This window comes from Megalops cyprinoides, chromosome 3 (genome assembly GCF_013368585.1).
Source record: "Megalops cyprinoides isolate fMegCyp1 chromosome 3, fMegCyp1.pri, whole genome shotgun sequence".
NCBI lineage: Eukaryota > Metazoa > Chordata > Actinopteri > Elopiformes > Megalopidae > Megalops > Megalops cyprinoides.
Window position 1 is genome coordinate 34,770,218 of NC_050585.1, and position 22,463 is coordinate 34,792,680.

The window sequence follows — 22,463 nt, forward strand, 5'->3', positions numbered from 1 at the left end:
GAGGAAGTGGGGAATGGTTTCCATCACTCCAGGAGAGGGAGCGGGAGGGGAATGGATGGAAAAAATGAAAGAATAAAAGAGACTGTGTAGCACAGGCTGGTCCTGTTGAGTGAGAGATTGCCTCTCGGCTTGCGGAGGCAGATTTGGGTCAGTCATGTTGCATAACTCAATAGAGGTGTGTCCACTCCAGAACAGGCCAGCGGGATGCCCATAAATACAGACTTCATACGGGACTTTTCCATCTCCTTTTTTAGCTTCTCAAATTTAATCGGTATAGCAGAAAACCTACTGGAGCTGCATGACTGACCCCACCAAAATAGTCATGTTCAAATTGCCTGCAGATTTTTCTCAGCTTCAGGCATGCTGGGAGAAAAAAAAAAGGTGAGCACAGATCGCAATTCTTCCACTTCAGAATTTTAACAGCATTCTTCCACAAAGTTTTGCGGACTGGATGGTACTGTACATAAACCCAGTTTGTGGAAAAAATGTAAGGCTTTTGACAACTCTTCACATTCTTGCTGGGGGTTGCACCTTTTTACCCCCCAACCTTGTCCCTCTGGCCACCTGCAGCAGTTGGCCAGTAGAGGGGGTACTTGTGTCGATTATGAAGGCAAGCGGCAACAAGGCCCAACAATCTGCACATTTTTTTAAATGATGTGCGACTACTTACGTTAGGCTTTGGTAATGTGTATCATCCCTTCTTTTTGATGTTCTTAAGCATGTTGCTTATCAAAGCAGAATGTATACGATCAAATAAGTCCCATTAACAGTTTGCAAACTCTGAAAAAGTGAAAAAATTTGCCACTGAGTTTGTGCTGTTTTTACCGAAAGGGAAATAGTCCAGGGTTAAGGTAGAGGACCACTGTGATCGACTTCCATAGCGATTTCTCCCCGAATGCGAAGCTTTCACTGTACTCTACATAGCAGGGTGAGTAGGCGTCTTGGTAGCCAGATTGCTCCTGTAATGACAAAACGCTTTTTGTTTACCATTTTCCTGCCGTTCGGAACACAAATAAATCCAATAAGCCCCCAATGTCACAAACACCAGTGAAATAGCCGCTTTGCAGCTTAGACGTGCGATAACTGACTTTTACGCTGGAGCGTTCATTAAGGAATTGTCATAAGTAGATTACATCCATGATTATGAGGAGGGGAATAAATGCTACCGGCTAATCGCCTCTAAAGTGACTTTAATGAATTTGTTAAAGTGTTATCTCGCGCCTGAGCCGAATACACCTGGGATTTTCCTGAGCGCAGCGCTGCAGTAGAAGCACACCATCTCAGCAAACAGGTTACATCTTTTGCGCCTCTCAGCTGTTGGTAACTCCGGCAGCTCACTCCCCCACCCCTCTAGTCCCCATCCGTCTTTTTCTCCTGATTCCACGTTCCCTCTCGCTCTAGCTGCTTTGCTCTTTTTTCTTTCAGGTTTCTATTAGTTTCCGTTATAGTGCCGGAATTATTATTATAATATTTTAAAGAACACGCGTATTTTCATAATTTAATTCTAAGTACACTGTGATAAGCCTTCGGAAGTAAGCCACGCCTGGTGCCTTCCCATCGATTAGCTCTAATATTGTATTTGTGTAATGAATCAATACGTTAAAAAAATAAAGTAGGCCTACTCTGCAAAGTTTTCATGATAACAATACGCCTCCGATACAAAACAAAGACGACAGTTTTAGTCAATGCAACAATTTGTAGTTAAGCAACATTCATAGATGCGCTGGCTTAAAAGAGTCCGGCCTGTAAGAGGTTAAATCTCCCTTCTGGAAAACCCCATTGTTTGAAGCCGGAGAGGGGAGAGTGGCACATACCATTCTGTAAATCACTCTGATCCACTGAATGGAGAACAGGGCGTTCAGTGTACAATCCCCGTTGACCGAGGCACGGGTCTGGGTGTACACGGGGACTTAAGAAGTTAGTAGGCTACTACAGAAAGGAGCTTAATGTGGAGAAATCTGACTGTTTGGAAAACTTGAGTCTGACACGCAACTTTAACAAAAAAGTGATGTGCAAGTGGGAGTGATCCCCTCAAACTAATGCATTTAGCAAAGTCTACAGAATACTTTTGTACTACGAAGAAGACCTGAAAGGTATTGCTGATCGCAGAGAGTCCGACAGTTATACTGGAATGAACGATGTGACTTTGAGCTTTGACGTGCGCAGTTAGGGATTTTTTTCCCCACAAAACACTGGAATCCCCTTTACACAATTCGGAGTTTCACACAGTCGGATCATTTTGGATGTATTATTTTCTGTCTTCTCAAGACCGTTGATGCCAGTCTGCTTCAAACAAACTGAACAGACACGGTATGACGAACTGTGCGATAAGCGCTCAACTGGCGACGTTCGAGAAGCACTGAACTTTTTTACTTCGCAAATCCAAACTTTGATTTGTTTTAATATTAAACGGGAAACAAAGAAAAAAACGCCAGCACATACACACATCATAGATTTATAGGAAGACATACAAGAACGAAAACATTTCCTGCGTACTTTGCATTACGATGTTTTTTTTTTTTTTTTTTAATTCCACGACTAATAGGTGGATGATGCCCATTTAGGGATTTTAAATGAAATTTGGATTATCGGTGTTTACACAGCATTTAAAAGGAGCAAGAAATACGAAGAGGAACAAAAACAAACACAATCTGGAGAAATCAACAGAACTTTTGTTCAATATTAGGATTATGAAAGGTCGACCAACAACTTTCATGCATTAATTATAAGTGGAGTGCAGAATCATTTCCTTTCTGTAAAACACTGGAATGATGTCTTCGAGTTTTCTGGGAATATATCTTGTTTTCGGATATCTTTATATTTGCTCAGGTAAGATAAACATACCGTCATAAACTTTAAACATTTTAGGTTGTGTACTAGCAGCTGGTTTGAATTGGCATTTGAGTCCGATCTTCGGATTCGGTTGCCGAAAATTCGTACTGATATGGTATCGATCAAGCATTTTCCTCCCAACGAACTTGAACTTTAATTATCACAACCGCGTAATAAAGATATACCAAATCATTAGAAAATAGAATAAACAAGTGAGTATATTTCAGCTACTTTAATGTTACATATGAAGAGCGAGTTTGCATTCATTTCGTTATTTAGCTTTATAGCTTATTTGAATAAATAAACACTAGCACTAGCTGCCGTTAATAACGTTGCTCTGTATTACCCAGAGCGATTGGCTGAAACGACTCTTCTACTTTCTCATTAATAAAACCCGTTATTACAGATAATTAACAATCCGTCTTCTCTATAAGGTACAGGTAGGAGGGTACCTTTTGTCAGCGAGTGAGGTGCCAACCCTGGCTGGCAGGAAGCAATGACCTAATTAGTGCAGGTCATATATTGGATTTTGGAATTATCTGCAACGTCGGTCTTTGTGTGTGTAGTCGTATTTCCGCTGCGCTGCCAACATACACACCGCATGCAGGTGATTAAATTTGATTACGCTGAAACCTTAAGATGTATCTTATTCATCTTTAGTTGTTTGTTTTCTGATGCTTACAACCCGTGCAATCTTTGCAACGAGACTACATAAAATATTGTCATCGCGGCACTGTTGACAGTGTTGAGCTGAACTGAAAGAGTGTGGACCGCAAGGTTGGCTGACAAATACTTCAAGGCAGTGAACAATAACTGGGAATAAGTATTTTTCAACTACCACAATTAATATCGGCGCTCCCCACCCCACAAACAAGTTTTTGTTCTTAGGCTAAAAAGCATGCGAAAGTGAGGCGAAGTTATTTCCTTTTGAGGATTAATAAAATACATTTTACTTTACAGTTCGGTTCTTGAAACGTTGTTTTGTTTCAGCCTCGTAAACGCATTTCCATTTGTCACGGTTCACACTCAAAAGGCGTGAGGGGTAAACCACGTCCTCCTCTCACACATTAAATTCTATGACTAAACTTTTTCCTTTTCTTCCTTCTTGTGGAAAACACATTTACATTTTGAATACAGTGTATTTAATGGTTTGGTACATTCTGCCATAGTTTTAAATTCCTTAGTTAGCAAGCAGCTCGCATCTCCAAATGGAGCGGAGCCCCTGTGCTTTTGTGCAGCGTCCTGCTCTGTGCAGTGGGCACGGCCTGTTTCTGCTTACGAAGGCATTTTTTTCTAGGGTAATTGCTAGTTATGGTGGTTTGTTGATTGATGAAAGTACTGTATGGTTTAAATTGTCCTATTTTAAAGCTTTAATTATCGAGAGCTGCAGCCGGACACCATGTACAATTACTCTATTTTGTCGAAGAATAGCTGTGTGTGTGCGTGAGTTTGCGTGGGTGGGGTAATGAGTATCCTCGGTTGTAGAATTTATTCAGATTTATCCCAACATTTCTCTCATTTTGGAAGCAAGAAACCGTTGTGCCCTTGCCTGACCTAGGTTTTTAAATTGCATTCAATGATAAATAAATGATTAATGATAATTATGATGTAAGTTAGTAACACTATAACCATTGTGACCATTTGGATATGTATGGTCTAATTCAGCGTTTCCCAAACCTCTCCTGGAGGTCCCCTTGTTCTGCATGTTTTCAATCTCTCCCTGCTCCAACACAGCTGATTCAAATGATCGACTCGTTATGAATTCCTGAGGCTGCTTAGTAACAAACTGATCGTTCGAATCAGCTGTGTTGGAGCAGGGAGAGATCTAAAACGTGCAGGACAAGGGGTCCTCCAGGAGAGGTTTGGGAAACGCTGGTCTAATTATATCCTATCCTGATACTCTTGTACTTCATAAAATGAAGGGCCAGTAGTCAAAACTTAAGATGAATAATTGTGAATCTTCTCATGATGATGATGATGAAGTGTGTGTGTGTGTGTGTGTGGAGGGGTCCAGAACCTTCCTTAAACTGCATCAGTGGTTGGTGCGCTACAAAATATAGTGAAGGAGCTGATTTGAGGGGTTTCTGTTGGGAGGGGTGTGGTTAATAAGGTGAAGAGAAAGGCAGCTTTTTCGGGATAGGTCTGAAAGAGACTTTCAGATTAATGTGTCTGTGAAATTGGCATCGGGTTTGAGTACAGTATGTGGACAGTGTTTTAGTTTAATGAAGCTTTCATCAACAGCTGACACTGAGAAGACTGGTTCAACAACAGAGCACTTGCATGTGCAATCAAACATGAACATACACACCAAACAAGACTCATTGCTTATTGGGCTAGATGGGCAAGTACCTTTTACAAGTGTGTAATTGCGTAAGGGCACAAGTACGAGCAGGTAAGATAGTTAATGTTAGCGAGAGATGTGTCATTGTTGTAATATATGGAGGAGAGTGGGAGGACAGGGAGAGATGTAGTGATCATTAGCTATTAACTGGTGTTTGAATTGTATGGTTTAGCTTCTTATCATCTGTCCAGATTACAGGAAGACTGAGGGTAATGTGTTCATGATTGCTAGGTGGCCTGCATACCTTCCCCTCAAAGCCAGCACTGTTTACTAAATAGATTGTTTTCAGGTGTGTCACTTGATTGATTTGACTGCTTTCTTCTCACCAGGAGGCATTTGAAATATGTTGCTTTGAACTTCTTTCCCGCTTAAGAAAACAATATTCAAACAAAAAGTACTCCTCTAAAGGCAGGACATACCTGTGTGTCCTGTTTTGGATGTGTTTATTGTGAGAGCAGTGTTTAAATTATGCTTTTCTGTATTATGTTTTTAATCATGTCTTATTCACATTGTGTTTCTGGAGCACACCACTGAAAGGCACTTAGTTTTAAGGAACTCAAAAGAAAAAAAATAGTCACTCAAAGGAAGGGAATTGTTTGAACAGGAGTCCTGTCTCCTAATACCAAATGCCTCATACCAGGGGAGAAAACTAAATGGAAAATCTTAATTTAAGGCTAACTCCGTATGGGGATAGTTTGTAGAGAAAAAGTTCCAGAAATAAACTAAAATGGTGAAACTACTTTGCTGTCTCTCTCTTTCCACATGCTCTGTTACCACTTGTAATAGTTCTTAACACTGGCAGCAGTGGCTCCAGTCTAACCGTAAGCCTGAGACTGCCTGAGACCTCCCTAGCATTAGCTGAAGTAGGGCGGGCAGTGTGGGGACAGCTGTAGGGGGGATGTGAATGCAGGGAGAATGTTAACCATAGGTCAGGACAAAAAAAAAAGAATGGAGTGAAATGAGCAACAGAGGAAGTGATGGGAGACACCTGGCCCAGCAAGGACAAGCAAACAAGAAGGACCCGCTGGCTGGCAGCTGGAAGTCCTGGGTCTCTGCAGACCCATTCGGGGGAGGGAGGGGAGTATGTGGATTGGGGCAGAAGTGGTTACAGTGAGGGAAGACATTTAAATTTGCCTGCGTACCTGAATGCTTGTGTGTGAGAGTGCATGCATGCTTGCCCCTATTTTCTCTCAGGGGTCTGAGAGCTCGTGCTGCAATATTTCAGTTTTTGACACTGACGCACTTAACGAGGCTCCCCACGGTATTTCATAGCTGTCTGTTCTCAACCTGTTATTCCCAGGAAATGAGGTGATGAGTAAGCCAAAGAGAGTGTTTGCAAGATATAGATGGTGTAATCAAACATGCAGTACATGGATGCCTGCTTGTTCACAGATACAGGGCACTGTAAATAAGTAATTTTCTCCCAATACTATCACATTTGTTTGTCTCCTCGAACAGAGCTAGACATCATACTTAGGCTAGTCCCAGTACCTTCTTGCCTAACACCCATAAAACCAGAACTTGGACAGGGGAGAAGGAGGTAGTCAGATTGTTTAACAGACAGTGCTGCAGCAGTAATGTGATAAAGACCAAGGCTGAAGTGCAAACAGGGCACAGTGAGTGTGTTTGTGCATGTTTGCTTCATCACTTGATCTTTGGCACTGCTGTTGGTGCCATCGTTCCTGTTTCTCTGTGGTTGTTACATACAGTGTTTGTCAAAATGAAATGTTCTGTTAAATGTTGCACTCTCTCAGTGATACTTTTACTCCCTCGCTGGTAGTGATTTGGATAAAGCCATTTCATTTGTTTCTGCTTTGGATCATAATTGTCAAATATGTGGTTAAGAGATTATAAGTCCGTAAGGCACATTGTCTTAAAGCAGGATCTCCTCCCTTCGATGGGAGATGAGGAGTTGGTTGACTGTTGCAGAGCGAGAGTGTATGTGAGCTTGCATGAATCTATGTGTGTGTGTGTGTGCATACAGTACTCCGCTGAAAGTTGCTTGTCCTGATTGCTTTCCTTATCTGTGTCCTGGTTTCCTGCGGGGCGAGTGAGCGGTGTGCTGAAGCGTGGTCAGAACGCTTTGGTGAGGAAACAGTGGAGCACTTTAACAAGTGCCTGTGGGCCAAAAGGTCAAGGGTCAAGCCTAGCTGGGGGGAGGGGGGTGGCGGGATGTTAGGCATTGTGTCTGCACTGCGTGCTTCTTAAAGTGTTTCATTCCTACAGCTCTTACAGCATGGCTCTTAGGCTCGCCCTGTGGGGTCCCAGGAGGACAGATGACCCTCAGGCTGCTGTTCTCACGCCCTGATCACATGATGGACCATGTGACATGGTCCTCCTTGGTAGAACTACATCTGTGATGGACTGAGAGCTGGAAGTGCTTGGCTGTAATGCTGTAAAGAATGTTAACTGGGCTTGGACTGTTATGGCTATTACCTTTTCATTTGTTTCCTGCTTTTGAGTACTGGTTCACAGCTGTGTGCTGGGGGGGGGGGGGGGGGGGGGGGGGGGGCATTTAACTAGCATGCTGAATACACCATATGTATTCACCATATGTGAATGTGTTTGTGTGTGTGTGTGTGTGTGTGTGTATTTACCCACCATGTGTCTGTAAATGTTGTAGGAGGTTGTATAAATGTGTCTTTTTGTTTTACTCATGGTTTCAGGCAAGCTCTAACATAGTTCAACAGTATATAATAAGTATATCTGAGTGGTCAGATGGCCGTTAGTGACTCTGGATCAGGTACATTTACATTTACATTTATTCATTTAGCAGACGCTTTTATCCAAAGCGACTTACATAGGTTACAGTTCTTTACAATGGTATCCATTTATACAGCTGGATATTTTACTGAGGCAATTGTGGGTTAAGTACCTTGCCCAAGGGTACAGCAGCAGTGTCCCAGCGGGGATCGAACCGGCAACCTTTCGGTTACGAGCCCTGCTCCTTAACCACTATGCTACACTGCCGCCACATATATAATGGAGGAAATAGTTATGACAATGGTAATGCGGACAATGGTTCTACTGTACTTGTAAAACCAGCACCATTCAAATAAGCTAACAGTCTCAGCCTATGGGCCAGCTGTGCCTGCTGAATTAGCCTCTGGGTACAAGGACACAGCAGGCCCCGCAGTCACGTGTGTTTTATTTAGTGTATGGAGTGATTTGTGCTCTGCTGAGAAGCACGGTTGGTCGAGTTGTTTCCATATCACAGCGGTTGATTTTCCAGGACCTGATAATGACGAATTCATTGGGGTTATTTTGAATTCATTGGGAAGCAAGTGTCTTTATTGGGGGAACAGTAACAGCCGGAGCCAGAGATCGGTGGAGCGAATCGGTGTGAATTGAGGTTACTGTGAGGTCACAGAGTGTGAATGACAGTGAAGGGCACACAGAGCCGCAGTCACCACTGGGTAGGAGATGCGGAGGCACCTGGGGCAGAGCGAGGCCATCCTCATTCATCAGGGCTGTGTGAGCAGCCCAGAAAATACATGACACTGGCTCACTACTGCTGATAGAAATGTGCTAATCCCATTCATTCAAGGTAAAAATCATACACTCTACTTTTTGCATTAGTGTATATTATAAGCAGGAAATAATCAGCAGACTTGGCTGACCATAACTACTTGTGCATGCACACAGTTAATCTGGTTCAAGTTAATGGTCCTTACCCTGGTTACGGTCATATTCTGGAAATAATGTTTATATGCCCAGTGAGATACAGCTGTGGCAAATTACCCTATTAACATGGGAATCAGTGTATTTTGAATAAGTTTTGTAAAGGACAGGTGTGATTTTTCATCCTAATCTTACTGGGGAGAATAGCATGGAACATTGTCACTGCTGCATTGTCTTGTATTGCTTTCTTAACACTTAGTATTTTTCCAAACTTATGAACAGTTGTCTCCTGGTTGCTCCAAAAATGCAAAACTTTTTTCATTAGTCATGTCAACTAGCAAGTGAGTGAATTATGACCCAAGATTGCTTGCAAAACATTGAATGTGTACAGATGGAAGCTTATAGGAAGAATATAGGAGTTATAGGAGGAATGAGGTTTTACACAATTCAATATTCCATTGAAGGATATCCCACATGTCTTATTTGGGTTTTTTTAATACAACAAAATGTTGTCTTATTTGATTATTGTTCATAGTCATAATACTTATAGTCAGTATAGTCATACTCATAGTCAGAATACCTGAATATTCTGGTTTACATTAAAATATTAATTGTGTGTGAACATTGTCAATGGCATGGAAGTGAAGGTATATCTGCAGGAGCTGCCCTCATAAATATATACATCAGACTAATTATGACCCAGGATTGGATTTTATCAGGATCTCTGAGACCACTCCAACTCATGGCTCATTAGTGAAGAAAAGAGAGAAATGCACATTATCCCTGCAGGACTGGTATGGGCGAAGTCATCCCACTCTCTCAGTCGTTAGCGACCAGGGAGATAAACATTTCAACGCAGTTTGTTTAAAATGAGATAAATCACAATTAGACTGTCAATGAACTGCTTCCCCACAAGCGCTCTCCTTTTAACAAGCCCAGAAGTGCATTTAATCGCTGTTAATTTGCAGATCTGTTCATCGTCAGTAGTAACGCGCAGGGCTGGGTTCCCATTGATGAGTGCTTGTAAGGAGTCGGGGCTCTGACAACGCTGAATATCATGTTGAATTATAGAGAGTCTCTCTCCCTCTCCCGGCCTTTAAATAGTATTTTAAAGCAGTGCAGCCATGTCATTAAGGTCTAGAGGCAGGAATACAGACCAGAAGAGGGATTGGAGAGGAGAGGAGTGTAGCATGGGGCATGTGAAAGTCTGACTGTTGAAACCAGGGAAGTTAGGATGGGGAGGTTGACCCCTGAGATGGCAGAGGTCTCCAGGCTGCTGATCCTCTGGGATGCGAGAGAGGCACCACCAGACTGCCATGAAGGGAGTATCAGCTGTCCGGCCTGGCTGATTTAAGGGCATGGGGCATGGACTCCTGTGATTAAATAGGGTGCACTTTGGCCCCAGCCCCTAGGTTTCTCTGCTGTCTCATACATGTGAAGCACCCAGAGCTTTAGGCCTCTCTGGGCACTCCTACACAGCACCCATGTCACTAAGGGACTGGGTCCTTACTCTGCCTAGATACTGAAGGGAAACAGAGCTGGACACATGGGAATAATTGTGTCTGCTCCACATGTAGAGTGCCGGGCTTCAGGAAATGGCTGCGCTCAAGGCAGCGTGTCTCAAACCACTGGCACATTTTCTGTTTATTTCCTTAAGAAGAATGTATTGAAAATGAGTTAATTATCCTAATTCGGGGTGTATTGTGTCACATCCTGACATCTGATCAGCATACTTCTGTTCATGGGGACTGCAGTTTACTGTCTGCTCTGTCTGGCTTATTGAACGAATTATAAAAATTAAGCCCCTCATGCAAACAGGCCTTTGGAGGCATCTCTCTGCCGTCTGTGTGTGCAAGGCGCGCTGTTCGTTGGCTGAGCCAGAGGGATGAGTTGGCACTTCCAGGAAGCCCATCTAATTATCTGTCTGGGCTGGTGTGTCTCCCTCTGTGTGTGTGTGTGTGTCTGTCTGTCTGTCTGTATTGGGGAGTGCTCCGGAGGTGGTGCGCTCATTGTCTGTATTGTGTTTGAGGGCTTAAAAATGCCTCAACCCCCTAACAGAGTAAGCTGGGGTGAGCACTGTGTCCACAGCTTTTCCACTGTCACAGCCTCTGTTAATGATTGAGCGAGGTATGTGCCCTGTGTTTAACAATAATCGAATTTCAAAGAGACGGCACTTTATAACCAAGACAGGAGAGGCTGTAATGTGTTTCTGGATGGCCGCCCTTGTCCAAGGAGTAGATGTTGGGAATCCTTGTCTTTTTCCTGCTCATTGACACAGGTTACCGGGCCTGTGCTGCACACCTTGTCTATAAAGGACAAGAAATTGCAAGACTAGACCTGAAGTTTTATACAAGTGAACTAGCTGTTGATTCAAATACCAAGAATTAGATAGGAACTGATCAAAGCACATTAGGTTGAAATTTGTGTTTGTCCAACTGGCTAAAAATGCTTTGTGTTTCTCTTTCCCAGGTGACTAATGGTTACCTGTTTTCACACTCTCCAAGTTCAATGATCTTTCGTTTGCTTGGAGTGAGGGGTGTGGCCTCATTAACATCCTACTTTCCTAACCTGCAAGAGATAGTAACAGGGGGAGAGAGGGAGGGAGAGAAAGGGGAGGGGGAGAGAGAGGGACAGCAGGAAGCAGGTTCCCTTCAAAGACATGCTCCTCATGGGCTTAATTAACCAGGAGGTGACCTTGTAACACATCTCGAAGGGCCTTGCTATTGGAGAGACTCAGACTTTAATGTAGCCTGTAACCATGGTGAGGAGATCTCGGATAAATGAGTGAGTAATGTGAAACACAATAAAATAATACAGAGAAAGACCTTACTGTTCAAATGGTTGTGGCATGAGCTCCAAATGTTGTAGTGAAGTAAAAAAGGTTAATGAAGGTGTGTCTGTATACTTGTCACATATTCATGGTATGTGTGTGTGTGTGTGTGCTTCTGTCAGATCCAGGGATGGGCATGTCTGCTTGTTCAGCTTATGCCTCTGAAAGCAGTGGATACAATAGCCATTAATGTCAGCAAGCGGTCTGATACATTTCAGGAATATTTTACTCATGACTGCTGGAAGGCATGTACTTCCCGGCCCCCGCTTTACAGTAAACAGCACCCTGTACTTCGACGTTGAAAGCCCTGATGGTGATCGTTATTACCACTCATCAGTGGCACCTCAATCCATCTCTCTCAACTACATCAGAGTCAAACTGCAAGCTGGAGTCCCCCTCAGAAATAAAAGTCCTGCTTGAATAATGACAAGGACGTGTGGCAGCCAGCCAGCTCCTTAGTGCTGACAGATTTCAGTTGCTACTTCAGACCGAATCTGTCTGGTCTCCTGCCCTATTTGTCCCAATCTAAAATTGAAACCTTACCGCATGGCAGAAATTGCAGTGGTGACGGTGGTGGTGATGGGACGCGGGGGGGGGGGGGGGGGGGGGGGCGTTGTTATAGAGACTCTGACAGTTTTTTAAATGTAGCTTACGTTTCTTTCGGGATTAAGGGCTCATGAGAAATCTTGGCAAAGGCCTGACATGCGCACACACACACACACACACACACACACACACACACACACACAGAGCTTGATGGTATGGCAGAAAAGTAGTGTCTGATCCTGCCTGGGCTCTGGCAGGCTCTGTTTATCAAAACTTGTTTATACTTTTAAATGCAGTGCGCTGCGCCTCCCAAAGCTCAAAACACTCTTGATGATGTTGATGATAATGATGACGACAGCGACGACAATGATGATGATGATGATGATGATGATGATGATGATGAGAAACAGATGCCTTGCTTTGGCCATTCTGCTGTCCCTCCATCTCAAGTCTAGGGGCCTTTCCTCAGGTAGAACAGGTATGGGAGCAGATTGTTTTGCTGTCAGCCCATTGTGTCAGTGTTACAGTGTAGCATCGTGGTAATGTGACAGGATAAACTGTGTAGCTGCATTCAGTGTAGGATTGTGCTAATGTGACAGAAATGAGTACTGTGCTCAGTACCGTGTTGTGTTAAGTTGTGACAGAGTTCACCATGTGGCAGTGGGAAGTGCAGTGTTACTTTTAATGCTTCAGACTCAACAGTGTGGTTTTGTGGGGTAGAGAGCTGACAGAATATACAAAGCACTCTGCGTCCTCTCTGGTCCCCGGTGTTTGGTGATGTTTGAGCTGCCTCACTGGATGGGGCTGTAGGGGTTACCCTCTGACCCAGGGATGGGGAAGGATGAAAGCCTCTGTGGTCCTCTCTGTCCTGCAGTGACCTCCCCCAGCTAGATGTTTTGGGTGCAACAGGGGTTTGACACTCATTTACTCATTGTTTTTTTAGTAGCAGGCATAGAAGACCATCATTTGCTTTTACAGTGAATGAATTTACATGTTCCACGCTGGCTTTGTGTGTGTGTGTGTGTGTGTGTGTGTTGTCACTTTCGCAACAACTGCACAATAAACACAACCCCTTTGATCTGTCAGTAACTTGAAAATTTTGGCAATATGTGCAGAACTGTAGTTTATGTCAGTAAAGCTGTTTGAATTCAATTTAAGAGAGACAGAGACAGAAAAAAACAGCAAAGGAAAGAGAAAGAGAGGTGGGAGGGATGGTAAGGAAACAAGAGAGAAGGGGAGACAGAGAAGAGCTCTATTTTGACCTGGCTTTAGGGTGTCAGAGTGTGCTGAGGGTCTGACAGGGTGCAAGCCTGCCTGCAGTTTAATGAGCGGATTTCTGACAGGGGTGCCCGTTGCCAGGACCCTTATTGGGTGACAGTGCTCCCCCAAGCTGGATGCAACCAGTCTGTGGTGACAGGTGAAGCAGGGTCACAGGGCTGCTGGAGTGGAACAGTGTGGGACATGGAGCTGGCCTTGACCCCTCTGTGATGTCATAGCCCATACTCCGACAGGGCATTGACCCTTTGGAAGTGAGTCCACCCCTCAGTTGCCGAATGTACTGGTCTCCCTGAATGCCTGCCCTCCATCACTGTTCCATCACTTTGTTTCTGTAGTCCACAAAATATCCCCTCTGTCTCGGGAGACTCTTTCTGGTGCAGTGTCTCCAGCACTTGTCACGATGACAGCTGTAAAACAAGTCCAGCGTCCTGCAGCTGGGGGTCGCACAATGCCTCCGCCTATGGGATAAAAACCACCAGTGCGCGGAAACAGCCGGCATCTGAGGGGGAGGCGTGTCCTCAGGGGATCATTGACGTGAGTAAAATTCCTGCGAATGTGTCGGGCACTGACAGAGCACTGGGGAAAGCGTATTCTTGGCAATAATTGATGGATGTCTCACGACCACGTGTGGTGTTGTGAGGCAACGCTTCATTGTCCCGTTCTCCCTCAAGCCCTCCTTTTTCCTCTTTCCATTTTGACTGAGAGCCTAGAAGGTCAAAGGCTTTTGCAGATGTGTAGCTTTTTCGAATTGTATTTTTTTAAGTAGAGAATGAAATATAGGGGCAGGAACCGATAAATTTCAGAAATGGAGAACAGAGGCTGGCTCCACCCGTCCTCGCCATATGTGCTGTAGCAGGACGCATACATGTTGAACTGGGTGGGTTGAGGATACAGGACAGTTCTTGGCTTAGGCAAGGGATAGGCAGGGAATGTAGACAGTAAGCAGGCTACTGTGCTCTATCTGTCACAGTGAGGCATAGGTCAAACAGTCAAACGCACAGTGTTATATACAGATAGCGGCATGTGGGAATGGGAGGGTAACTCCCCATCTCTGAGCCTGCAGTCCTAAGAACGACTTTCCCCGGCCCAAATATTGCTCTGCGGAACTTTCCATTGGGAGTGGACTGTAGATTGAATTAGTGCAGGGCCAAAATGAGCCTGGCTCTTCACAGCGGCAACAGACAGTCTTCCTGTTAGAGTATAGTAAATGGATTAGGTGCAAATGGAGTCTTCTTGTGTTTGTGCTCAGAGCCCATTTGTCGGGTGTGGCCATGGAAGAGCTGTTATGTTGTGGCAATCTCCTTCTTCATGAGCCCCCTTGATGAATTGGGGAAGGGGTGTTTGACTGTGGACCATTTTGCAATCCGTTATCGTGCTGAGCGGGAAATGTCTTTTTAATGGCCCAGACAAATTTCTGGGGATGGCTTTAAATATGCCCTCTGGCAGAATTTGCCCCCTCATTAGTTTTCCCTAAATATTTACATTGCCACGTAAAGCATACATGAAGCCCCAGTGCTGTTTTTCCAACAGTGTTTTTAACGATCAGGGCTATTTTCTTTCATGTAGCTCGTCTAGCTTTTTCTGCCCCTGGTTCCCTGCCTTGGACCACGTCCTCTGGTAAGATGCAATTTCTTGAAATCATAGAGCAGCTTTGATTTGGGAGTCCCTTTAATCCTCTTTCAATCCAATTACATCGAAAATATAGACCATCTATCCTAATTTCATCAGTGGCTTTAATGGAAATAGCTTCTTTTCAATGAAAGAAAAACTAAAACTAACATCTGAGTCCTGTAAACACACAGATGGGACCTACAATGAGAATGGTTGATGAGTTCTTTTACAGTGCTCCATTTCTGCTTGCAGTGTGAGAGAGAATTCACATCTGGCTGCCCTTTCCAGAGACTAGAGGATTCAGGAAAGAGTTAGGATCTGGAGTATATGCTGTTCACCGACACACATGCACGCACACTCACATGCATGCTCATACAGAAACACCCGTGCACAAAGACGCACGTGCACACACATCTGTGCTCAAAACACTGAAAAATGTGCAAATTATCATCATGGTGGACTTCATGTACACTGAGGAAACCACGGAGGAGATGAAGGTCACTGGTTGGAGTGTGGCTTTGTTCCTTTGGCAACCGCCTCCAGTCTGGACGGCTCCATCAAAAGCAAAGCTATGTCTGTAGGCTAAAGAATGTGTGACAGAGGAACTTTGGTCATAAAGGAATGAATTGTAGCTGAAAGTTGATATGCATTCTCTTAAATAACACTGGCAAGGCCAGGTTTAGCCATGTCCTGTCTGGGCTGTCCCTGATGCTTTTTGGCAGAGTTCCTCTTTTCCTTGGCACCGGTCACTGAGTGCACTGTCCTTTTCGGCTCCACCGAGCCAGCGCAGCACACTGTCCATGTCCGTCGCTCCACGCAACGTGTCACATCACATCGAGGGGAGTGACAGTGGAGAGAGCGCTGCAGTGCACTGCAGCAGATGTGAGATGATGCAGTGAACAACTACCTACTGTCATGACAAACAGCATCGTCATTTAAAACTTTAATTTGAATAAACCGGGTATCATATTTTAGACTTTTCAAGTGGGCCAACGTAAGGGTGTTTATTCAAGGAGCTCAACATGCTCAGGGATGAAGTGTGCTCAGCAACTGCAGTATGTGTAGGGGTTCTTTTGTGTATAGGAAATGTTGTGTATTCGAGGTTGTAGTATGTTTCATGGATGAGGTATGTTCCAAGACTGTATTGAATAGTTTATTAAGGAGCTGTAGTGTTTTTAAGGGTTCAGACTGTAAATAATGTAATTTTAATATGATTTTGATGAAATAATAATATTTAGCTTTTTTGTTTTTTTTTCCACACACGCAGGGTGTTTGGCCATTGCTAGTAGTATTTTGGGGTGCTTTCCAGTGGTGGCTGGGGTGCATGAGGTTGAAATGATACTATCTGCCTGGGTTCTGTGGAGGTACAGTGTTTTGAGGACCAGCAGCTGTTGTAAACCCTATGCAAGGCATAGGTGACAGTTTTCCATAGCTGCAGACCACAGCAGAGATGAACACAGGCCACACGCACGCATTCCTCTCACTCATACCTGGGGGAATCTGTGTTAAGTGACTTCCTAATTGCAGTTTATGTAGTCTCGGAAAAATGCAAAGAACTTCAAGCTGCTCTGTATTTTCATGGACTTCAGAAGCCTTAATTACAAACCTCCCTGACTCTGCAGTGCATCTCCCACAGTGAAGAAACTGTATCAGCTTGCAGCCCATCACATAAAGGTCAGCCTGGAAAAATGGAGCAGTTACAGGCAGTGGATATATGTGTGAGTGCGTATGTGTGTCTGTATATGTACATGTATATAAACTTTAGTATTATGAGAAATATTGATGGATTCTTTTCTACTTTAGATGCTGTTTGTCATTTTGCTCAAAACAAATACGCTGAACCATTAGAAAACAATTGGCTGTAATACTTTATAAATGTCACTTATCACCACTCCACATCCCTGTGAAGAATAAGTACTCCAACACTTGTTTGTCAGAGGTTCTTTGAAGTCTCCCTGTATCCACTTTGTCAAAACTCGTTTAAGAAATTGGCTGTTCGCGCTACTCCTTCTCTTGGTCTCCTGAGTTTGTACGTGACCTCAGCCTCACAGCACATGCCCTCACTCCAGCCCAGCCTGTCTCGCGAAGCCTGTCTCTTGCCACTTTAATTACTGCTTTGTGGACCTCTGGCCTGTGGCAGGTGACGTCCACGGTGTCACCATGGCCTTTTCGCTTGGATACCGGGCTGCTTTGTCAACTAGATGAGAGAGCTGTTAGATAAACTCTCAAAGCTAGATGATGGGTCTAGAAGTTTAGAGAGCTGCTGGCAGTTGGGTGCTGTTTACTGCGTTTGCTATTGTTTGCCATACAGCTATCCTGACTTCTCCTTTGCCCTCAAAGGCTCACACATTCATTTTTAAAGATTCCCTGTTGATTAAGTGTAGAAACAGAATAAAGAAATATAGAATAATTTATTGTTTACTTAACGTCATGAATCATTCTTAGCTGCCTCTCCTGGGGCTCCGCTGAAAAATTCATATCTTGCCGTTGTTTTTCTGCTCTTTTCTTTTTTTTTTTTTGTTCCTTTGAGTCTACACTGTGCTTGTCTTCCTGACACAGGGATTTTTCGCAATTCTACATGGAATTCTAAAATCCCCTCTGCTTCCCCTCCATACTGTTTGCCTTAGATTTCTTACCCTTCCCCAGACAGGCAATCTCATTAGCGGCACAACAGCAACGACAACAGCTAGAAATGAATGCCTTTTAAGGCCGTAAAAATAAACTATTCTAATCCCTGCATCCATTCTGTCACTCCCTAGTTCTTGCAGCTTAAGTCCCAGCTCAAACAGGCAAGTGACAAATCATGGACAAACAGGATTTCCACCAAGTCCCCTAAAATTGTTCTTATAATGCCAGTCTGTAGAAGAGACACTACAGAATTTTACCACTGCAGTAACTGTCAGTCTCAGTCTAAGCTGCATACATGTGGAAAGACAGAGGGAGGGGAATAGGTGCTCTGCAACCAGTTCCCCTGGTTCCCAAGCACCTATAGATGAGATTAAATGCGACTGACACAATAAATTAACATGCCATGTGTTCCCAGACCATTCAGTGAATACTGAGTTGTATTGGCTAGAATGCTCCTTGTGATGTCAATTCCTGACAGTTGTGTTTTTTCAGTCCTTTGATCTCCTCATTAGAAGAGGTGTGTTTTGTTTGAATGTTTTGGTAGTAGTAATGGTTGTAGTCAGCATGACTGCCTTGATCTCCTTTTGTCGTTCAGAGTGTAAGGACAATGCCTTTACTACAATGTGAGTGATAGGTTGAAGTACCTCTCCGTGGTACTTTAGTGAAGAAATTATACTCTGCAATTAGACTTCTAGGGAAAAATCAGTGGACAGTGTCAAGCTTGGTAGTGTATGTTTTCATCTGTATGAACTGCATGTAAAACTGAACTGTAAAACAAAGGCTGTTTACTTAGAATGCTGTTTCTGCTTTTCTGTCGGATCAGATTTAATTGCCCATTCCATTGTGTGTGTGTGTGTGTGTGTGTGTGTGAGTGTGTGTGCGCAGAGCTTTATATTTGATATATGAAGAGGGTTATTTTACACCATGAAATAAAAGGTGGTGTAATTTTATATTCTGCAGTGGTTTGGTTTTTGATTGACGTCTCATTTTAAGTGGTGTGTTTATATCGCCTCAGAAATTATATCTCACTTTGTTTAGCCAACTGAGACAGGGAAAAAAGAGAAAATAATGTGGTTGCACTGATACTGACTCTGGGTCCCTCACAATCCCAACCACACACACAACACAAACACACAGACACACACACACTTGCATTTGCCACATACAAGCATGCACGCAGGCATACAAAAAATGTTGAATAGTCTCTTGTAGGACTGTAATGGATATCCTTTTGTAACATTAAAGAAGGTAGAATCTGATGGAACTGGCAAAGGTATTCATGTTGAGCATTCCTGGGTGGGGCCTTTAAGGATGAAACACTGTATAATGTTACAGTTTCCTATCAGAGGGCAATCCAGGGCCACATGGCATATATCTCTTCTATCTTCAGGCAGATTGCTCTTTTTTCCCCCCTCAAGTTCTGTCGGCTGACGACAGCTGTAAAAGGGTAGTTTCCACTCAGGCCTACTCACCACCCCACCCCCGCCTGCGGCTGTAATGGTTTCTCCAGCGCGGCCTGGATACTGTTTCAGGGATGACTGACGGCTCGGTACAGGAAACTCATGTTTGCAGGATGTGTGTGGACTCTGCTACATGTCAGGTCTTGATGGGCCAGTCTGATTTTATGCAGCGCAGTAGAGTGGCACAGTTCACCCCGCCCGCCCCCATGGGTGCTACCTGCAGGCTCCTTCCCACAGCCCTCCCTCACACTGCCACAATGGCCAATTCATTCCACCGCTGACACGTTCCAGCGTCTGAATCACTCATCTCTGGACAACGTCCCTATCTCTCATCTGTGTACAGCATCCATATCTCATCTATGGACAGCATTGGTATCTTATTCTGAGTGTGGCACGCAGTCTGTGCAGCCTGTCTGGCATGCTGGGCCAAAGGGGCTGTGTGGCCTTTCACAGTGGTGTGCAGGTGTGCATGGATTGCAGGGAACACCAGCATGGGGCCAGGGTCACGGGTTTAGATGAACAGAATCCGAAGCAGACCAGTGGACATATAGAATGCACACACACACTTGGCTTTGGAAGAATGGGAAGAAACAAGGGAAGTGAATGTGAGTGCTCTTGCAGTCACTGTAATACACCCATGCACACACTTGCGCACATACACACACACACACACACACACACACACACCATTTGTGTCTGCATTTGTGTGCATTTGTCCGTGTGTGTGTGTGCACGCGCACGCGTGTGTCTTGCTCGCTTGGGAGCATGTTTGTTTGTGTGTGAGTGTGTAGTAGTAGCCTGGCTGCTGGCTCTTTGCAGATAAGGTCCTGTCTTCCGCAGTTAGACACAGACCCACCTGTATCAGAGTGATACTACATTAAAAGCAGAGCTCTCACTGCTGTGTTGTGCCTGCTGTCTCACTCCTCGCAGAAAAACAACAAGCACAAAACAGAACAGGAAGGACCTGGGCTGCCATTCTGTCCTTTATTTTCTTGGTCTCTCTCCCTTTCTCTCTCTCTCTCTCTTGTGCTTTCTCTCTAGACTATGAGGCTGTAGTAAGGTATACTGTAAACCTGTCCTTTCTTCCTTTTGGAGTTTGTGAAAATCCATGGAGCTGAAACTGTGATAGCTACTGGGTGGCACTTTTTAACTAATCCCAATTAAATGTGTATTGTGTCCGGAGGGTACACACGCGGCCCCTGCTGTGTTTGATGCAGGACTTTTAAGTGCACCCCACTGAACTACGACAGACTCTGTTCTTGCAGTGCTCTGCGGAGTTAAGATTAAGGCTGAGACCACACTTTGCTTTATTGATAATTATTAACTCATTGCTGTCGAGGAGGAAAATGACTTATCATTTTTGTGGACTGTCATAAATTATTTTCAAATAAAGTTTTTTTTTTTTTTTTTTTTTAATTCTGCACATAAATCCCTCTAAAAATCAGTTGCCAATCAACAAGCCTTTTTCAAAGCAATCCATTTTTATAATTCAGCTGCAGAAATAGTTTCACGTCATCTTGAAGAGACATTGAGTGCCCTACTACAGCTACCTTACCAGCTTGGCGATAGTGCCTTCTCACTGAAGAGGTGAAAATGCTGCCTGATGTGTGACTACATTTTGTAACGCTGGAGTATCATAAATTAATAAATTGCAAAATGTGTACCACCAAACTACCATTTTCCGGGATCAGTAAAAATTTACAGGACCACTTGAAAGATGGCATTCGCTAGATGGCGTCGCTAAGACTCAGGTTCACAGTGACAAGTGTTTATTTTTTAAACCAAAAAGAAAACCAAAGATGTGTAGTTGGCTAGCTAGTGAGCTAGTAGCATTGTTCTCACTGTGACTTTTTCCACAGCAAAAAGACCACATTTAAGAAAACTGTTTTCATGTTTCCAGAGAGCTTTTCTATTTGATTGTAAGCACAGCTCAATTGTTTATTACTAGCTGGCTACCAAAACTGTTGGGAGATTAGTCAATTGTCACTCTTATATGCTTTCATAAAATATATTTAATAAAGTCTATCTTGTATTTTGAGCCAATAGTGAGTTATATCAAGGTCTGTTCCAAGAACAGTTTTATACAGCTAGTGAGCAGTGGCAAACATTTGAGAGGATTACTGGTATTTTTATGACTAATATGTTCTGTAATGCCAAAAGATTTGTCACCTCCCTCTAGCACAAAGAAGATCCTAGGATGTGAACTGTGACATTTTGTAATGCGATGCCACTATGAGCTATGAGTCCTGACTTTAATAGCAAAAAATAATAAGAAAATCAATTATTGATTTATCGATAATTTTGTTCATATTCATCAATTCTTTAATGTGGCTTATAGTCTCAGCCTTAGTTAAGATACAGCACAGCAGGCTGCTCCATCACTTCATCGCAACTGAAGCTATCATCACAGAGACCTGGGCAGAGCAGGTCAAAGGATTTTGTAGCTGTTTCTGTTATCGTCATTACTCCCCCTTTGTGATCTTCTGGCCCGAGCTACATGTGGACTGCGCTTTATTGAAGAAAACATCCTTCTCCTTTGTCCTCACTCTCTTACTCCTGAGTATGAGGCTAAGAATAAGAATGTGGTGAGGGTGAATGTAAGGTTAAGAGAAGGCTTAAAGGTGAGTGGTGTGGAGACAGTGAAGGTTGGGTGTGAGGATGAGAGGTGGGTGTTTGGGTGAGGGTGAAAGTGAGGAAGAATGATGGGTATGTGAGTGAGTGTGAGGGTTGGTGTGAAAGGTGAGGCTTCCAGTTGTAATCTCAGCTACAGAAATAGACTAGGGCACAGCTGCAGAGTGGAACTGGTGCTTGCAGCATTGGGCTGGGCTGGTAGAGAGTCAGATCTTGCTCTAGGACTGGGGGGGGGGGTTCTTTCATGATGTCCCATAGGGAGTTTATCTGGCATTATGTTACAGGAGAGGTTACAGTGTGGGGGTAGTGCTCAAGATAAAGGAGAATGGGGGGGTCTGGGGGTTGTTGGAGATTAGGCCTCTCTCCCTGCTCCTGGGGGAACATCTTACTGTGTGTGGGAGAGAGGAGAGGATGTGGTTGGTTTATTGACCCCCTCAGTGAGATCACCTCACTACCTCCAGCTCAGCTTCCTCCAGGCGGGTCTCTTCTTCTCATTAAAGAGGAAAAGAGGGGAATGTGCACTCTGTGTGTTGGTGAGTCAGATAGGGAATAAATCTGACTGGAAGCAGTGATCGATCGATTCCACCTCTGTAGAAAATTTCCCAGAATCCCACTCGGGAGCTTGTGGATATGATATGCCTGTGAGTGTACATGGAGCTGGGAGACCCGTGGAGCTCCATTCTTT

At 44.0% G+C, this 22,463-nt stretch overlaps 1 protein-coding gene across 2 annotated transcripts in view; it reads left to right on the forward strand.

Moving 5' to 3' along the window:
- The first annotated feature begins 1,886 nt into the window (after positions 1-1,886).
- LOC118774221 (roundabout homolog 1-like) overlaps positions 1,887-22,463 on the forward strand; it is a 121,854-nt gene continuing 101,277 nt past the window's right edge. For both annotated transcript variants that reach the window (XM_036523399.1, XM_036523400.1), the window contains exon 1: positions 1,887-2,829. In XM_036523399.1, coding sequence (XP_036379292.1) covers positions 2,769-2,829 — 61 coding nt within the window. In that variant the 5' untranslated portion in view covers positions 1,887-2,768. The remainder of the gene's footprint in view (positions 2,830-22,463) is intronic.